General features: G+C 28.9%; 3 protein-coding genes across 8 annotated transcripts in view; 2 read left to right on the top strand and 1 right to left on the bottom strand.

Moving 5' to 3' along the window:
* The window catches only part of LOC116766024 (uncharacterized), a 78,676-nt gene extending 75,215 nt beyond the window's left edge, over positions 1–3,461 (top strand). Inside the window, exon 5 of the mRNA XM_061522085.1 lies at positions 3,450–3,461. Coding sequence (XP_061378069.1) covers position 3,450 — 1 coding nt within the window. The 3' untranslated portion in view covers positions 3,451–3,461. The remainder of the gene's footprint in view (positions 1–3,449) is intronic.
* On the top strand, positions 1,189–3,878 carry LOC116765591 (formylglycine-generating enzyme). The gene is made up of 4 exons (XM_032655113.2): positions 1,189–1,770; positions 1,963–2,134; positions 3,084–3,243; positions 3,504–3,878. Exons 1-4 carry the CDS (start codon positions 1,242–1,244, stop codon positions 3,642–3,644), a joined length of 1,002 nt encoding a protein of 333 aa, XP_032511004.2. The 5' UTR covers positions 1,189–1,241; the 3' UTR covers positions 3,645–3,878.
* LOC116765592 (elongation of very long chain fatty acids protein AAEL008004-like) lies at positions 3,875–20,848 on the bottom strand. Of its 6 annotated transcripts, none has more exons than XM_061522083.1 (10): positions 20,674–20,848; positions 10,120–10,188; positions 9,080–9,162; positions 8,885–8,992; positions 8,185–8,265; positions 7,905–7,988; positions 7,117–7,173; positions 6,544–6,786; positions 5,419–5,571; positions 3,875–5,298 (listed from the first exon to the last, which is right to left on the bottom strand). In XM_061522083.1, exons 2-10 carry the CDS (start codon positions 10,175–10,177, stop codon positions 5,152–5,154), a joined length of 1,014 nt encoding a protein of 337 aa, XP_061378067.1. In that variant the 5' UTR covers positions 10,178–10,188; positions 20,674–20,848; the 3' UTR covers positions 3,875–5,151. The 6 variants fall into 6 exon arrangements, with proteins under 6 accessions (XP_061378067.1, XP_032511006.1, XP_032511010.1 ...); XM_032655115.2 differs by lacking the exon at positions 8,185–8,265 and adding an exon at positions 10,971–11,022 and having other exon boundaries at positions 20,674–20,846; XM_032655119.2 differs by lacking the exon at positions 7,905–7,988 and having other exon boundaries at positions 20,674–20,847.
* Positions 20,849–21,318: the final 470 nt, after the last annotated feature.

The following is a 21,318-nucleotide window of genomic DNA, read 5'->3' as shown; positions in this document are numbered from 1 at the left end:
TCAATTATGATCATTTAAGTAAAAAAGAAAAATATCGTGAAATAACATACATGATATATAATATAAGTATTGAATAAACATTATATCAGAAAATGTATTTATAATGAAAGACTAAACGACTACCCTAGATAAAAAGCGTTAGGAACACAATTAACTCTTGACATACTCATGTTTGTTTATCGAAAAATGTGATACAAAGGTAATAGAAAGCTTACATGTACTTTATACATTTTAATTATATTCGGAAGTCAAACACTTTGCACTAATTAGCACATTTTCAAAGCAATCTGAATTGGTATAAAATGGTAACATTACTTGGTGGAAAAATCCTTGAAACAGAACTTCCATCATCGAAGATGCTACGTTTGTGTTACATTCTTGAAACTGTACTGATGCCTTTCATATTGGTTAAAATTAGAGCAGTTGTCCAAAAGATGAGAAAATAGATAAGATTCTAAATTCCTTTGTTACATACTTATTATAAACTAGCACTTAATCATTTATGAAGGAAAATCTTAATTTTAGAGTCTTAATTTAGTCTAACATGACTTCGAGACCCTTTTACTTATAATCATAGGTAAAAGGGTCTCGAAGTCATCTGATTAGCAATCGCTAATCAGAGTAAACAGTACTATTTTACTTAGTATTTACAGTTATTTTCAAAATGCCAAATATGGAACTAATAAACATGGACAGTGATGACTATATTAATTCTATTAAATCTGATATTAAATAAAAAGTTTTTTGGATATTAATCTTTTTTACAGAAACCATAGTGAGAAGACCAGATAAAAATACTTTGTCAGAAACGCAGGATAGAATAAAGTGTACTTGGGAATATCAAAAAAATATACGTTTTGTTATTTTAACATCTGCTTTTGAAAATTTTGGTTATTATTATAACGAAACGAAAAGGTTTATTATTTCTATTATCATATGTGGGATGTTTTAAACGATTTATTAAGATTAATGTTTACGGCTAATGACCTAACCCACAAGTAATAAAACTATATTTTAAAAAGTTTTATTATACTTTTCCGGAAGTAAAATATTGACGACTATTCCTGTTCATATAGTATAATAATCATAAATAAATTGTAAAATATTATTATTATACAACATTAGTATACGCTTAAATTCTTATGTCATTTGTCAAACAGGTGTTTACGAATTGACAAGTGACATGTTTATTTTTCGTTTTTACTAGTTTAGCGGTTTTGTACTTCTATTAAATATTAATAATGTTTTACTTTTTTATTTTAATTATTTCTACGTTTTTTAAAGTTATACACAATTCGGAAATTGAGTGTGGCTGTAACGTCAATCGTAATTCACATGTAAATTTAAAAACGAACTTTTATAATGAATTATCTTCTAATCAATGTCCTATTGATATTAAACACGGGAATACATTGAATACCCATAGTGTTTCCTCCAAAATGATTCTTATACCTTCGGGTACCTACCAGGTTGGCACTGATGAAATACTCATTGATACTGATAATGAAGGTCCAAAAAAATTTGTGCAGTTAAAAAGTTTTTACTTAGACAAATACGAGGTTTCTAACAGAGATTTTACAATTTTTACCGAATCAACGGATTATAAGACTGAGGCCGAAACATTTGGTGATAGCTTTGTGTTCACACTTTTTTTGAATAACACGTTTAAGAAACAATTGCATGACTTTCGAGTTATGCAGGCACCATGGTGGTACAAAGTTTATGGTACCAATTGGAAACATCCTTTGGGTCCGGACTCTGATGTGGCAGGTTAATGATTTAATTCTTTTACATTATCACATAACTAACAACACTACTACATTAGGTAGCTTTTTAGAAAGAATATCTGTTCCTCAAACTGACGTATTGAAGTCTGATCCTAGAAAATAATAAGTTGTATCACTAACTCACCATTTCATTCACATTCAAAGTAAAGGAAATTCAAAAGACATATTTAAATAGATTTGATGGATCACCCTGTTACTCATGTGTCATGGAATGATGCAAAGGCATACTGTGCTTGGAGAGGTGCGAGATTGCCAACTGAAGCTGAATGGGAGGCCGGCTGCCGAGGGGATCATTATAATATAACATACCCATGGGGTGACAAACTGTTCCCGGATAGACAGCATATGTGAGTAAACAAAAGAAGTGTAAAGTTAATGACTATAGTATTATCGTTAGTCTATCATTCAGGTCATAATTAAAATTTATTTTAAGATTACCTTCTGCATCATTATCTGATCATCCAATCAAGTGTCTTATAAGATTTACCGTCTTATGACTGATGAATGTTATCTTTAAGATAACAACGTTTTTGTCGCATAATAACTTTAAAAATAGTATGAACTCAATTAAATTGTACAAATTTAAATTATGTGATATTTTATAATTTAAATAAAGAAAAATTGTAAGACTAAATGTAATTAACATATAAAACAATGTTTTGTGCTTTCATATAATTAAATGGAGCTGGGTGTGTCTTAAAATTACGAAGAACATTGACCTCTCATTATTACAGGAAAAAAATCTAATTTTTTAATTTAAAAAAAGATTGTAATGATATACTTCTTGTCAAAATTCATCATATTCATACGAACAAGATAAAATTTTTAAGAAAAAAAAAAAAAACAAAAACTTCTGGTTTCATTACAGTTTTAAGTAAATTGTAATATAAATTTATATGATAAAAATGATAATATAAATTTATATGATAAAAAAAACAAACAAATTTTTTTAAATTAATTCAAATTTATTATATACATATGCAAATTACACACTGGAGCTAATAGAAAGCATGTTATAATTTTTTATCATGCCAATTCTTTATAGCGAAGCAGATTTTAATGTAATAGTGAATTAACTACATACACAGCTACATATTAAGTATTGAATTTGTTATTTTGATAATTATGCTCATGCGTTTGGACCCACGGGTAGAAGCTCGTGGTATATACACGTGACTTAATAAATTATCTTTTTTTATTGTTAAACTAAAAAGAATACATTTGAATTGAATAGTTTTAATTAAATGTAACCTCTTTCCTTTTTTACACTTATATGAATAATAAATGATGTTTAAGGGCAAATATATGGCAAGGTACATTCCCGAACCACAATTCCGCGAAAGACGGTTACGTTGGCACAAATCCAGTACACCTGTTTGAACAGAACAAACTCGGCCTCCACAACATGGCTGGGAATGTATGGGAATGGACAGAGGACTCCTGGTCTGAAGACAATGTAAGTATAATCAAGTGTATTTAATGTTTAAATAAATTTAAGGTTAGGTATTTTATGTTTTATCGTCACCTGTCTTGATTTTCGAAGTATAAAAAACTTATTAGCCTCGTGACATTTAAACGAATGAAGCTAATTCAGTAATGTCTACAAAATTATATAACTACATAAAAAAATATACTTTGGGTATTGGAACGCATTTTATTTATATGAATTAATAAATCCTATCACACTACTAACTTCTAAGGATTATGTTGTTTTAGCCCAAAGAAAAAGTAAAGAAGGGAGGCTCGTATCTCTGCCATCGATCATACTGTTATCGATATCGATGTTCCTCGCGTTCGCACAACACTGACGACAGTTCCGCCGGCAATTTAGGATTCCGCTGTGCAAAATCAACGTAATACTACGTCCATGTATTGTTGTATTTATATTACGAATTTTTGTCTACTTTAGTACTTAATATAAGATTTTAAAGTTATTACCTCGCATATCGATAATTTAATTTTCATATGTAAGCATGATTGTAATGTTTTTTTTTTGTCTAGTCTTCCATATATAAATGTGTAACGTATTAAATGTGGTTAGGATATTTTATTTTATGAATTTAGGGATTAAATAAAAAAATAAAACATTTATTCTTATAGTTTATTTGCATTTTTGTATAAAAATTGCAATATTACATTAAATGATTTCAATATCACTAATAAAACAAAAATTATATTTACAAAATGGCGAGCTTTAGCCTATCCGCAGTCAACAACAACTGTTCGAAAAACTCAAAGCACCTAATATCTGGTAAGTACAAATCAAAACGGAAGACTGAATTTAAATATCAATGGTTATTGCTACAAACCCGTTGTTAAATTATGTCTTTTTGTTGAGAGGAAGAATGCCCAATGTTACACATATAAAGCATTCTCGCAACTCGCGTAACAATAAATATTACGTTAGAAAGCCCCCCATCCAGAATCACCGCAAACTATAATAATTCAAATTAATCTAACTAACGATAAACATGATTTTGACTAAATAATTTTTGTACCTATCTGGTAAACTAAAATAAGACACTAAGTTTGCAGCGACATCGGGATGTTACCTCGTTATATATTTGGTATATAAATAAAATTAAAATTAAACAAAATAAATAGCCAACACAACCGTCTAAGTGTTACAAAATAACAGCATTGCATTTTGTATAAAGAGAGTAGTGCGAGAGATGTTCTTATATTGGCAGCGCTGAGCAAAATCTGTACTGGGAACAAATTTAATACTACCCTACATGAATAACAGTAATTTTATATGTCCAGATAATTACAATGCAACAGTATTTATACTTTATGTACAATTTTTACAATAACAAACAATAACAATCCACGAATTACATGTATTAATAAATTTACATTGCATTAAAACAAACTATGTAGTGGTTTGTTCCCAAAGTGTCCGGCGTTTTGTTCAGTTCAAACAGTACATTACAATAAAAAAGTTACAAAAACATTATGTATAAATCAAACTAATTGCACTAAAAATTATAGAAAATACAATATAATACTCAAAATAATTGACAATTATATAGATTTGTTGCTATGTTATTTCAATTCAGCACCAAACATATTAAGTCCATTGCGGGAGGTTATGACAGGCGATATATTTATAGCAGTACAAAACGCTATGCGATCACATAATCTAGCTATATTGTATCAATAAAAAATAAAATTTACACCACTGATACCATTATATATACACTAGATAAATCACATTTAACTCTAATCAGTAGTATGTCCTGCACCATTGCCCTAAGGTCCATTTTCCACTGAGCTTAAGAACTCACATGATTATGAGGGTTAATGTGGGTTTGTGGGTTGTGTCAAGTAGACGCTATGAATCACAGAGTGAGGTATTTAGAGGTCAATTGCCAGCGGGCAGAACAGTTCTCGCTCGGACGAGACCATTTGTATGGCCTATAGCATAACCATTCTTTACACCGTTCTTATAAGTTATGTCCATAACGTCTTCAATTTTCGTTTGAACCGGCACAGGTGACTTGGCACGAGCCTGGAAGAAAATTTACATAGTTACTCATTATTGATGGTGTAACCTTAGTTTAGTATTAAATCTTATTTCTTTTTCGAAGTTAACATCAGTTAATTTCTTATATCAGCTGAAACGACATACCTTAGGTTTAGAATAAGATTGGTTGTAGAAGTCTTTGAAGAGGAAGAAGAACATGACCGCATGCATTCCTATCCACCATACGAATGCGCGAGGATAGTCACACTCAATAAACAACAGCTGGAACGCATGTACCATGATACCAACAAATTGGACCTGTAAATAAATATTAAATACATATAGCAACATTTGACAGCCCTGTGTTGCCACCTATACATAACATTCCTACTATATTTGCAAATTTCTTTAAACAGTTGTTTCAATTTTATATTCAACTATGTAAATAACTTTAATATAAAAATTTAACAATTCTTCAATTTGAATATCCATGCATAATATAAACAAATAATGTACACAAACTATCAAAACAACTTTTAATGTAATACTATATATATAAAAAAAAAACAATTCTTGTGAATTGTATTAAATAGAAAAACGTAGTTAGTCATTTCCTTTATTACACACACATATATATTATAATGGCTATAATATATTACATGCCACATGGCCTTGGGTCGAGTCCACGTAGTATGTGGCCATTGACCTTGACCCGTTGGATTGCCAAAACAATTTGATACTGAATAATATATCGTCCATTATATACTTTTTTACTACATACAACACCTTAAGATTTTTAATGTTATATTTTATTATAACACAACAAACATTAAACCATAAATTATTATAAAAAAGCACTTATCCGGGTTAATTATAAGAATAAATAGTCATTTTCACTATACAAATCTAACGACCTGATACTAGAGATATATTTGAAACAGGTTCTATATTTTATAGGTTTGTGGCAACATCACTATTACATAACGACTCTACTAGAATATGAATAAACTATATAATAAGTTTATATTATTATTATTATTCATAAAGTTCAATTCACATAAATCAATAGAAATCTATATAATATTAGCTAACGATGGTTCCTTTGAGGACTACTTTTATATAAGAAGACATAAGAAAAATATTATACTACTACATTTAAAGTAAACAAACGTTATAGAATTCAAATTAGGAACGACCGCGATGGTTCAAAAAGTATCATCGCTTATATACAAACTAGTGTTCATATTAATAATACTTCAGTTTAACTACATGAATATTAATTCAACTCACCATTTGTAAGGTGGTGAGGTATTTCTTCCACCAGAGGTATTTCCTCATGTGAGGTCCCATGGCAGCGAGCATATAGTAAGTATACATGATGATGTGAACAAAAGTATTCAAAAGTCCGAAGAACGTAGAATGGCCGCCAGGTGTGAACTTGACACCGAACCAGACCGACATCGGCATCACGCCGTGGTGTATTACATGGAGGGTTGACACGTGATCGAATTTCTTTCTTAGCACAAAGAAGATCTGTCGCAAACAAATACAGAAATGTTCCAATTTCAAATTTAATAAAAAAAATCAATTTTATATATGTTCTAAATTCAAAATATTTTTTCATTATATAAAAATGAGTTAAAGTCAAAACATTGAAAACGTATGTACGTGTTGTATTAAACGTTTCACTGATACGTGATAAAATTTGTTTGATAGAATTTATGGAAAAAAACTGAAATATATAATACGGTAAAAATTTGTAATGTATAAGAATAAATATGTTGAAAACGGAATAAAAACTTTTTTGTATAACATTTCAACATATCATTAGAATTTATACAAAGCAATTACAAACCAACTCACCGTATCGAAGAATTCAGTGAATTTTGAGAAGTAATACCACCAGCAAGCATGAACCATCTGGAATTATTTTAAACATTAATTAGCATTGTTTCACTCAATCATTTTTAAATATGCCTAACTTTGAAATAAAAGCTTTTAATACTTCATTTAATAAAAGGTTTCTCTACCAAGTACTTCAAATGTTACAACACTCTTCATATTAATAAAAAAAAAACTATGTTAATCAAGAGCTTGTAAAATAAACTATTATAAACTGGAACAAAACATCTAGAATGATTGTATAACTGTCTAAGATGTTCTAATCTACACATAATATAAATGATATGAAATAATTTGAATTAATTATATTGGATGTCGCCATTCAATATTTAGTCTTACATAAAAATTGGATCGTGGCATAGTTTCGTAAAATATTATGAAAAAAATTATAAATAAATCGTGGTATGTCATGATATCTACACTGTGAAATGTCTCGCTGAATGATTGTGATAACATTTAAATATCTATCATGGAAGCCGTTAAATTAAAATTAAAAACTGGCAAAGCCTAAATTACTAAAGCGTTTCAATATCTCATGCGAATGTATTGTGCAAAATGATTTAATATGAAAAAGATTTTACAAATGATAATCATGATGTATTGGTAAATATTTGTGAGATAAAATGGATTTTACAATCGCTTGATATGTTTTTAATAAACAATTAATTATGATAACACATCTATTTCGTTTAAAACAATCTGGATTCAGCCGCTGTAGGGATTATATTATGATACAACAATTTAAATACCCTCATAGTTTGTGGATGTTTGGAGTGGTCCACCGGCTGACATTGAAAGCTATACCTGCCTGTGAACCAACCGGCAGCACCAATCTGAAACAATTCCCACACCGGACCCATGTTAATTTTACACCACCTGCATATATATGTATCTAATGCCATACCAAATAGATCGCAGAACAATCTGGTATTAAACGCATTACGTGTTAGTATAAAGTACACATTATACTGTAGAGCTATATACATCATGATCATGTCTATGTACAGTGACGTTTGGTTCATCACTTACTCTAATAGCTATAGGATTGTTTGATCTGTCCACTGGTTGACATCGAAAACTGTAATGGCCCAGCCAGCCTCCCATCATGCTCTGGGTACATTGCAAATAACATAAATAACCAAAGCTAGAGAAACTTACTGCACCACGAGAAAACTATATTGCCTCAAAAAAAGAAGTTACCACAATACTTGCGGTAAAGTTAAAATAATACACTCTCAGCACTGGATCTTAACAGCAAACTGCTACATAGTAAGTTATTATGCTATAAATTTCTTTTTTATGTTATTTATTTCAGTAATGTTTATTAGTCTCCTATAAATACGCGAAAAATTATAGTTTTTTTTTTTTTTACATTCCGTTAAAGTACATATATTAATGTTGTTTATATATCTTCAATAAATCATTTACAACTTTTTTAATGGTCTATCAATCAGTTTTATGAAACAATTTGAAAACACATAAAAATATGAACTCAAACAGTTAAACTTGTTAGATTTAAAGATATTAAATTTGTTTAAACATATACTAATAAAAAATAAGAATTATATTTTATTTCATATTGACATTTAGGTGTTGCTAGTGTAAAAAATTATGACAGACAATACATTCAAGTTGTTGTAAACTCAATCAAAATACAACCTTCAAAACAACACAAGAACAATAGTGTGCATTAACAGAGTCATATAAGCAAAACATGCAGTTATCTCACCTCATAGAAAAGCCATGTGCTAAAAACAACTTGTAAAAAGTTATAAGCTATTAATAAGTTTTTTAATTCATAAGGTTTTCTATTTTCCATGAAACGTGGCCCAAGAACCTGAAACCAATACACATTGTCATATAAACAACAACTAAACATATCATATATTAATATAGAGTATGTTTACAATAAAAATATATTCACCTTGACTAGATAAACATAACTAAGACATATCAATAAAGTAGGAAATGGTGAGCTCATGAGTAACCATGGATTTGTCCTAGGATCTGGAATACAAAATTAATTTTATAAATCACTTCTATTATAGTGTGCCAACACAAATTATCTGACCCATCTTTTTATAAATGGCTATTATTCAATAAAACAAAATTAAATGATTCATTTGATGGTTTCCCTTCATTAAATCTATTGATTGTGACATTTGCAAATTAAAATAAAAACTAGTACAATTACAGATTATAATTAAAATGGTTACTTGGAAATTATATAAAAACACCTTGATGTTAAACAATACAACCTGTATATGAGGCAAAACATGAATTGTATAAATAATTCTTCAACAGGTTGAATTTCCTACCTATACTTCTCTAAGTACTTACTTCACTTTACACACCCCTTGATCTCTAACAAAAGTTGTGTAAAGTGCTTCATAAGGTTTCAAATTGAGCATTAAACACATAAAAAAAAATTAGGGATATTTATATATACTTTTTATTTTGCTGCACAGTAATGTTAAATGAGGTGTTTTGTTTGTATATTATATATATATAAAGATATATAACTATATGTATATCTTTATATTTAAGTGCATATATTGTAACAATCTATAAATATGCATTTTCATATGGTGACATCATTGACAAATTCTGTGCAATTTGCCAAGCTCATTAGTACATTAAAACATAAAATTTGTTTGAATATTTAATGTTCTGTAATTATATTGGACATTAAATAGAAATCAATATAAACTAAAAAGAAAATTTTATCAAATATATTAATGTTTAATTATATACATATTTCAAAATAATTTGGTACCAATTTTATAGTAATAAAATATAAAAAACTAGTAAAAAAACTGATTTACTTGGAATATATATTATTAGCTTATCAACCTTTTAAAACTAAGTTTATTTGGATACTATGTGTATATTAGTAATTTTTTTAGGACAGATGTTAATTATATCTTTTCCAGTAGTATATCATATAAAAATCTTATTGCTTACCTCCATACTTATCCATAAATATATGCATATCATTTATATACTGCAATATTAGAGCCATTTTAGTGTGATCTGAAAGAAAACGGTATTGGTTAGTCACGTAAAATTAACAGTGATTAAATGAGGTGATATGAACTATGAGATAACGAATTACCTCGAGACTTTGAGTTACACTGACACAAGAGGTAATATGAAACAGAAACACACCGTACTATCAGTTAATGATAGTAACATTTTCCATTTTACTTTACATATTTTTAGGAATTACCTAGCGGTTCGTTTGATGTTAATTGAAATTTGGTGGCTATAATTGATTCTAAGTATTATTTTATACTCATATCGAACCTTGCATATTACTTATTATTAGTCACTCTCTGAGAAGTGAGAACTGACTTTTGATGATGTTGCTTCGCTTTTTCGATAGATGGCGTAATTTCATATGACATACACATACATTCGCACAGATTAAAAAACCTTGACCTCATTCATCAAATGTCGTAAAAATATTAAAATATTTTAATTCACGTGTAATTACCTAATATACCTATATTTTCATAAAAATACGTAACTTTCTATGTTATCATAAAATTGATGCTAAAAATTTATATTCCTATTGTATAATTAAGATAAATATAATAATTTACCTAAAGTAGATTATTTAAAATCCTGATGTTTTACAATGTTATGTTTCGTGTATATTAATAAAACAAAAGATAATTTAAAAAATTTACTCTAGAAATCACTTATGTAAGAAATATATAGATTTTTTATTCTACAATAAATATTAGTTGAAAACTATTTTTATGTTTTCTTTTTAATTTTTATATCTTATGAATAAAGATTTGGGAGTTTACCTTAATTTTATATTGGCAAACAGCTTCCACTCGCGGGTCTAAGGATAGCGATCTAAGACAATAAAAATAATCATTGCATTATTTTATGTATTTTTTTAATTTAGAAACCGTAATGAGTTATATGATGCAGGTCAATTATACTTCTTTCAATTTTAAGCTGTCCTTATCTGACCGATTTCAGCGTATTGTACATACGACACTGGAATACAACTCAGTGTATTAAGATATTAGACTTAAATTGCCACCAATTTATGATAATGATTATGAATTAAGATAAATAATTGTAAAAAGTACATATATAGTACAAAAACAAGTTACTGCTTTCATACTTTATTTCTATGAAATGAAATATCTCTACAATATTAACGAAAACCTAATACTCTTCCATGTTGGTATAGGACTTGATTCTACATTTAAAATAAATATAGCAAATTAAACATTGCAAACAAATATGTATTAAGTAAAATAGTGAGGCAATATCTGTCATATATACATAAAATGGCTCCAATGTATATTCATAAGATAATTATTATAATGGCCCCTTTTATGTTCCACACTATAATAAAAACTACGAAGACTAGGTAAAATATAATGAAATTATTAATAATATACAAGATCGTACCGGTTTCCTGTACAAGCTCGAGAATTTTTACACAATTTTAAAATATAATCCTTTTTCTGTTATTATTCTAATGGTGATTGTAACCCTTCATGTTGTTTGTCATTGTTTCCTAAGATCTCGATGGTTGGTGTGGCAATTATTCCATTTGTTCTTCGATACTAATGTAAATAAATATATTCAACAAGACTTTGTAGAAGGAAAACGACTGTTTATTGGTTATTTATATTTAATATGTACTTATGATATAGTTCAAGCCTGTCTCTAATTTTTTAAATTATTACATTTATTGACATAAATGCGACTAATTGTCTTTTCACCACTAAAACAAAAGTGTGTCAATTATAAGAATAAAATATGTCAATCAGTGTTTGAAGTCGACTATTGGTAATTATAAAACCTATTTTCATTAATAAAGAGGATATGTGTCCAAATGTGCTTAATATAAAAAAAAACTCCGATATTAAATATTTTTTTTAAACTACCTTTATTAAATGACAAGTACTTTACTTATAAATAGTTTAATTCAATAATAAACATTATTGTAATTTTAATTAACATGACGTATTTGCACACGAGATTAAATGTTTTTACTCGTACATATTAAATTAGTTGATCCTGTACAGAAATTTTTATATTTAACGCAATAACCTTTCTAGTGTTGTCTGTCTGCTTTAGTTTGTTATCAGCCGTCTGCGTGACGATGAAAGTCATAAATATTCACTAAGATATAGTTATCAAATTATATATGAACACGCCTTAGTTTGTTAACCGATGTTATTAACTGTTACTATATGTAATTTAATAATTTAAATTGATAAGGGGTTTAAAATTTTAAAATTATCAATATTATTATCTCAAAGGTTTTTATTATCACGGTAGTTAAATGAAGTCGTTGCATACGTGCCGCAGACATAAGTCTGTGACAACGCACTTATACAATGCAGCGAAACATTTTTTCACGTCCTATATGTCAGCACAAAATGTTTTATAGTTACATACCTATTTATCAGCTTTCGATTAGATAGTAGATATGTAAGTGTATAAACAGACTACGATAATAACATCGAATTAATCACACGATTCGTTAGATTGCAGCACTTATATAGAAATGTGTGGTAATGCAAGTAATGCTTTGCTCATGTTATTGTTGACGAAATTTATAATAAAAGTGCTGTCCGATTTTGCTTCTTTAACATACCTTAAAAATATCTTCTTTGGCATTATCATATGACTATATCACAGATAATAAAGAGCCGTTGTTGCTCTGTAAGTGGGTTGTGTTGTAAGAATGTCATTATTACAACATAAAAAAAATTATCACAATCATATGAATTTGTAATTGGAACAAAATTTAATGCAGATAGATTCTAAGTAGGTGTGTGTGTGTTTTTTTTTATTTCATTAATATAGTTTTATTGTCGTTAGCTTAGTAATCTCCTAAGTGGGTCATTGGCTGCACGTTGCTTTACGTAATGTGGAACTGTCTGAGTCGCGGTTGCTTGCAGTGAGAACTCTTCGCTTGCAAGAAGACATTATCCGAACTATAAAATTGTACATAAACAAGTTTTACAAATAAGAATACTATTAGGGTCGGTTGGTATATTATATTTAGTTGCATTTGCACCTGTTGCGTCTGTGGCAACATAATATTTAATGCCACTGTCAGGTATTTTGGCAATACGTAATTATAAAGTAAATATTTTTTTCTAATTAGAATTTTCAATGCCATAACATATTTTAATGAGTCTTATTTAATTATTATTATTTTAAAACAAATATGAATTAACAAATGTTACAAAGTAATTATTTATTTCTGCTTACTCCACTAAAACAATATCAATTATGTATTTTAAGTGAGCTATTCAGTATTTTTATTAATAGAACTATCACAAGTTTGTATCGTCCAACTAAATACGGAGCGTGTTCAGTTTTTCATTCATAAATCTTCGTATAATATGATAGTATCAACTTAGATTATTTCTCCTTTCTTCTGTAACATTCTTTACATAAATTACGTTTTTGTGGTGTGCATTAAAGTATATTATTCTATTCATCTCTATATCCAAGCTTATCACCAGTTTGCGTCGTCACATTAAGAAGCGTTTCTAGTTTCTCATTCAAAAATCCTACGTTAATACTACAGCCGTTTACAGTTTTTTTCAATCTTCGGATATTATATTATTTAAAGGGCACATTCCACACGACTGTGACGATCCACACTTAGACTTAGCTAACAGCAACAGGTGTACCCTGTCAAACCGATCGACGACGACGTTACGTCAGAAGTCAAACATTACTAGTTTTAAAATATGGCAACCAAAGAATATAAGGTGTCCATTATATTAAAACTAAATAAGGGTTCGGACATAATATCGATTTCGTTGCTATGTTTACAAAACAGACTTACGCAATTCAAGTGTTAATATTTAATAAACGTATCGGTATTTGGTTGTAAAACTCTGATATAGAATAATTAAAATATATTCAGATTTCTTTTATAGTTGCTCTCAAAACTATAAAATTGAAGTCTCCCTTGTTAATTTTATATAATCCAAAGGAGTGTTTTATAAACAATTACCCATTACCAGATCGCTCGTCGTAAATGTCAAAAATAGCGATTCTCGGTAAATAGACAAAGGAATGATCTCATCCATAGACAATCAACAATATCATTGTAGGTTTAATCTTAATTTTCGTTACTGTAACGGTAATAAAATTTTTAAAATAAAAAAAATAGTTTAAATACTTACAAAATAATAATATTATATGTTTATTACAAAAATATAATATTAATTTGGTTGCCTATTACTTCATTGATATTATATCATATTTTATTTTGCAAGACAATAATAATGTTTTTTTTATGTCATATTTAAGCTACTAGGAAAATTAGTTATAACATTTAACAAGGTACCTACCTATTTATGTTTTGTTTACCGCGTAACTTATCACTATAGTACTAAGTGGATCAGCTGAGACAAAACAATATCGAATTAGTAAATAAAGTATGCATATTTAATAAAAAGAAAGCATAATTGTTAAATAGTAACAGATATATAGCAAAGAGGTTTTAAAGCTAAGATATAAGGTTATTACCTGCATGATGGCAATATTAGTCATAAATTTAAAAAATAAGATATAGTGGGGAAGCCCGAACCATATTGTCATTCTACTGCCGTATGGTGCGTACATGGTTCATTTAACATTAGTAAAAGACACAGGTAAAGTTTTGTATTTAATTCTATTCAGAATATTTACGCACCGTCGTCGATAGTTTTATTTTTACTTCGATACTGTTTCGACGTTTTCTTTAAAGAAAAAAATTCAAATATTGTCAGTGTTGTTTGATTCTAATACGTATTATAAGTTGTATATAAAGAGAGAACTATCTCCGCATTGCCAATACAAATTTGCATCTTCGTTTAAATGTTTTGTTTAATATAAGTATCTTGAAGTGATCACACTTGTAGATTTAGGATCGTATGAATGAAAAATATAATAGAATGATGTACGAAGGAGGATTCCTTTCTTAAATCATTACTAACTTTGAGTCCAAATAAAACACGGGCTCTATTGGTCTTTTCTCAACAACAATTATCAATTCTTACTTCGAAATCTTTTCGTTCATATTCTTTCGATTTGAGACCCCGCGCTGTCACAGCTTTTATTGTTACCGTAAAATATTTGACATCAACCTTTAAGTGTAAATGACAAATATTTGAAGGATAAATTATTTATTTTGTTTACGAGCAGCTGTTAAATTGTAAAATTAAATATGCTTAACGAATAATTTATAGTCTTATTAGGTATTGTATTTGTTTTTATTTAAACTATGATAAATTACTTGACACGTAATAAATTTGGAAATGTTATATGCATGGTGATTGTGGGTTTTACACACTTAATATATTTGTGTACAACAAAATTATAAAAAATGTTTTATTTAATATATTATAATAAAAACTATCTAAAGTTTCGTTAATTACGTTGAAGTTTTATAGTTTCATACCATTCGAAATATTATCAAATGTATTTAATTTAGATATGTATTTTGATACGAATTAAAACTTTAATATGTTATTGTAATAAAATTGGCCACTTTATTATTACACACTACTAAATATTAAAACTAAGACAATAACTAATAAACTTATAACAACAAAATGCAGTGAAAAAGGAAATTCTTTGTTTGAGTTAATATTTTAGGCTCAACTAAGTTAGATTCATGCAAATTTGAAGAACAAACATATAAAAAAAAACTTTTTTTTTGTAGCAGCTATGAGAATTACAGTAAAATAAACTGCAACGCGAATTTAAATTGAAAATACCTAAAAGGCACATGAAATGAAATGTAAAAAAAACAAATGAAATGTAAAAATATGGCAACAATTACTTATTGTAAATTAAATTAATGTCAAGTGTTTTGATAGTTTGAACTTCGTATGCGTGTAAGCGACATTGACAATGAAGCATGCCTGCACGCCAATAAAATGCCGTTTTGTAATTGTAAATAACTTTCAGTGAATTGTAACGAGTCGTACGTTGTGAAAGTATCTTAAGAGATGCTATTTGGCTAGGTATTTTAAGAGAATAATTTAATTACACTTTGTACGTTCATAAAGTAGTTTTCCGTTGAATAAAATATTGAAATTACTGTTATTTCAATTTTAATTTTTATGTTAGTTTGCACATTTAAAGTGTTTTTGTTTTAGACTTCAAACGAGTTTTATAAACTTTTTGAACAAATTGATAGAAAAAAATTTAAATACTGTATACTGACAAAGTATTTAAAAATTTAAAATTTTAATTATAAAAAAATTTGTTCGAGTTTAAAATCATTACATAAATTTACATTGTAAAGATATAATATTATTATGAAGTAATGACGTATTGATTTACACTTCTTCGTATTTATGCATAATTTTATAATAATTTTGTTTCATGTTATTAAAATTATCTTGTTGGGACACGTATCCAAATAAGCAAGGGCGAAACTGTTAAATTAAGCCATTGTTTTCTGATATTTTTTTTTACACGTTACAAACGAGCATTGTTTGGTCAAATTCATACGAATTGTGTGAAACAAAGGAGTGCTTATTAAATGATTACAAAATTTCTACTCTTGAATAACCATTTTATTAAAACATTAACCTTAATAGAAAACATAGTGAATTTATAAGAATTATGTCAAATATTCAGCAAGGACAAGAATTTGTATAACGAAATTATTTATATGAACTATTTGTGTATTGGTTTTTTACAATATTTCAAATTTTATGCTGTTGCATAGAGCGGGACGCCGAAATTGTGTTTAGAATGTTATCAATACTACAAAGTTAAAGATTTATGTAAGTAAAACCATTATGTTTCTGTTGTATATTATTTGTAAATGTGGAAGTCTATACAAGTTGTCGAGTAATCTTTTACGTAATATTTACGTTGAAAGTAGAGCGTAACTAAATGATACACAGGGGATTGCTACTAAAGAAAATGTCATTTTTATAAAGCCTTTATTTATAACTCACTACTACTTGCCCACTACTTGCTTTATTAATATTCATTTGTAACTTTTACTCATAACTTGGCTGCTGCCATCTTTCTAACCGACTTCATTTATTCATTGAATATTAATCGAAAGTTGTTTCCCATAATCGAGTTTACAGCGTTATTTTTTTTAAGCCTATCTTGTCTTGTAATCGGCAACTTATTTTAAGTTATTCAGGTCACGTTTACGAAAACTATAGTTAAAACGGTTCTATTTTAACTGTCTCGATCCGAGATGGAAGTTAACAGCGGCGGCGTAGACAGTCGTTTATTGTCGGACGGGTGAGTGCAGACTTGCGCAACACCCGGAGGCAACACGCTCGACCCTGAACTCAATTCGGGCGCGATCATTTTGCAACTAATCAGTGGTCGTTGCGCCTCTGGTACTCGGACCGCCACCGGCTCAAATGTAAACATTTACAGGCGTCGTCGGTCCAACTTACGAGGCCGTAACGGACGTGATGCACACACACCATCGTATAGCAATCTGACATGTCCACATCATCACTTAACAGAATTCTGCTTATCATATGACAAGCGATGATCAGAAACACAGCGAGGCTAAAAATATCGTAAGCAAGGAACACTTCCTATTGGATAATGGTCATTCAAGGATTACCGTCCTAGGACTATATTTACCTTAGTAATATTTTGAATTCATCGCTATATTTGATGTTTCTACGTAACCGTAATAATAAGGATGTAAGTATCAAATAAGTCAGCTGGTGTGTGGTGTTAATGTGTTTATATACAAGTGTCTCTGTAAATATCTAACTAATGATCGCTGTCACTATTTCATGGAATCATTGTTGTATAAATGTCAATACATAGCGATCGTGTTTGATAATAATTTGTTACTTCATCTTAGCATCAAACCAGTTAGTGAGGAACATTAATGGTAACCGGTATTAAACTTATATTTATATCTACATATCATCATCTTTCCGGTATCAAAAGAGCAAAATACAAATAATATAAGATGTTTTACAATTCGGCATAATAGAGCAACTTTACATCCTACAATTTGATTTTGTATACGAACGAAGAATTTGGTTAATTTTGGTTTCTTAAGGTCTTTTGGACTCTGATTCATAATAGGATATCCTGTATCTCTAATGGATGTTATAATGTTAAACATAGTTTAAGAGAATCGGCCTCAAAAAAATGTAAATAACATTTCAAATATGCTCAAACTGAGAATATATAAAAGGCTTGATCAGTATTGTTTTTGCAGAAGGTTAATCGATAAAATTTACATATAATTTTCAATATAGATATAGAAAAAAAAGTGCCAATTACATGATGAAAATGCAATAAGATTTACAATAGTGGCCTTAAAACAATTTGTATAACAATTAATTTTCTTCATGATAGTGATTGCTTCACGATTTTCCGATAAAATTTCCTTATTCGTGTACCTTATACAGAGGCTTTAATGGTAGAGTATCGGAATTGTTTACTCAAACAATCAGTTTGTGGAACCATCGACAAGTCCAAATTAACCTTGCTACGGATAATTATGTTAATTAAATCTCACCATGAAATTAGTTTTATCTTTTCTATCAGTAAATTTCTCAGTACTAATTGAACCTTGTTACATTTTTTTTTATCCAAATAGTTTTAGCTAGCTTCATTGTATAATTGCTTATAGTATTCATCTTTCTAGTTTCAACGGTTCTTGGATATTGATGATAGGAAAATTAAGATCGAACAAATATATTCTATCAGAAATTTACAAATTCTTACGAAAATAAATAATCATAATATTTGTTAAGCGCTGTCATGTTTATTATGAAATAATAAATTTCCGATTTCATTTATCTTTATAGCGGTTTTAAGTGAATGTGAAAATTTTGTTCGTTCTGTATTATTATTAACTGTCAATGCCATCTTCGCTTAATTTAGGTTATGTTTAGATGGTTTTTATCTAAAGAAGGTTATGTTATCTATAAGGCATGTGCTTCGTTCATGTTAAACTGGGTGTTGCCATTTTCTAAGCTTCATCATTATATATATTTTGTTTTAAGCCACACGAAGAGGCCAAGGTATTTATTGTTCTTCCAGGTAATCATTGTAAGTTGATGAAGCGTTCAATGATGATCTCTTTTGACCGACTTATATGAGGAAAATGGAAGATGGTTCAAGTAAGATCTTTTGTTGGTATAAAACTATTCAAAAGGCAAATATTTTATAAGTAATACATTGTAATAATCGGCCATTATAAAATCTTAAGCTATACTATTTATATTTGAGAATCTTTACACAAGTCATTTGTAAATTGACGCAACTACTTATGCTAGGGATGTTAACATCGTGATTTAAAAAAATTAGACAAGTGCTATGTTTCCCGAGTGACATCATATCAATATGTTTCATTATCTGTGCTAACTTGATATAAGCGTGAAAATTTAGTATTTAAAAATAGAGTTGAAGAAATTTTATTTATATCTCTTGATTTTGATAGTATTTAATAATAATAACAATAATAAATGTGCATGTCAACAATTAAAGAAACCTATTCTCATCTATTTTTCTTTATTATTCATATAAAAGATTATTGGTTTTTTAGAACTGACCGCACGAGTGAGAAAAGAAAATAGTTATTTTAACCTTATCAATTCTTAAATGATTTCAAATTGATTGATTTCTATGTTATCGTAATACATGTATTACGAACGCCTAACAATTATATTTCAAATGCCTAACTGTAGTATATTCCTATAATGGTATATCAAACCCCTAACAGTTAATCTGAAATCTCATGTCATGTGAAGTAGTCGTCGCGACCTTACGATACACGTCCACCGCCTCGCGCCTCACGCACTGGGAATACTAACGTCTACGAAACGCCTTGGTGGATCCTTGGCTTCAAAACCAATCTCCTTTCTTAGACTATTGCGTTTAATGAACGTTTTTCATTACGGCTACGAATCATATTATAATTTACTGGCATACCCCGACACCATACATCATAAAGGCTCTTTATTTGTTTTATGGAATATAGAAATAAGATATAACAGGTTACGTTGATTATTATACGGTCAAAGATTAGCTTTAAACTGTCTTTATCGTATAATTAACTCTCGAACAGTAATTATTTTTATAACACTGTTTCAAAACGTATAATTTAAATCTACCCATACATGTGATACTTCGCTGAATTTAATCACATATATCGCAATTCTCTATATTATATTTTATGTGCATTGTATTATATATTTATTTACATAGTAATTAATATATATATTTTATAGTTATATTTAATTGCATCTTAACTATGTGGCCATGAATATAATTCCTTTTAAAGCGAGAAATTTCCAATATGAATGTTAACGTATAAAAATTAACCTTTGAGTTTTACAATTAAGAATTTCGTCACAAGGTCAGTTTGAATGCTTTCTAGTGTTTAAAGTAAAAAAGATTATAACATATAAATTAAATTGATTAAGGGATTTATTATATTTTAATAGAATGCTGTAATCAGTCACATGATACTGAACGATGGTTTCATAATAGCTTGTATCATCATAATCTCACCTAAGAGTGTTTGTTGATGGGCTCCAAGCCTTTCCAGTGAGATCACAACACTATACGAATGGACGGCGGTGTCCGATACTATTGGTGGGGGCGCTGCTTAATCGAAATTCGTAAATGAACGCGCGAGTGCCGTGCGCCCGCGCAGTATGCAGGTATACTTGAGACTGGCACGCCACAACTACAACACGCCCTTTTATCACATCGCATTCACGCGCCTTCAACTTGACTCCTCGTGCGGACCATCTAACACCGTAAAGCAGGATGTATTATATTTAGGCAGAGCGTTTAATAAACAAACAACTTTTAAACTTCGCTAATAGCAGGTGTCTGGAGTTCAGAGCGCATAATAGGTTTCAAAGATCGACCTTACAAAGAGTATTATGAAAAAAATGTGGTCTTATGTATAAATTTCTGGTACTTTGTTGAGCTTTTGAAGAATTGATTGTAAGATAATATGTGGAAGGTTTTAGTGATAAAAAACTTTGGTGTTTAGCATTTACACTTTTTTATAAATTATAATACAATGTCCAACAATGGTCTATAATGTTATTCACTTAAAAATAGTGCAAACATCCTAATGAGGTGAGTGAGGTCAGTGTTCTTTGTTACAGGAAAATTTAAAGAAAGCCAGAGACGATATTTTTG

The sequence above is a fragment of the Danaus plexippus genome, chromosome 11 (genome assembly GCF_018135715.1).
Source record: "Danaus plexippus chromosome 11, MEX_DaPlex, whole genome shotgun sequence".
In the NCBI taxonomy this organism is placed as follows: domain Eukaryota; kingdom Metazoa; phylum Arthropoda; class Insecta; order Lepidoptera; family Nymphalidae; genus Danaus; species Danaus plexippus.
Note: the sequence above shows the minus strand (reverse complement) of the source record. Positions and strands in the feature narration are given on the sequence as shown.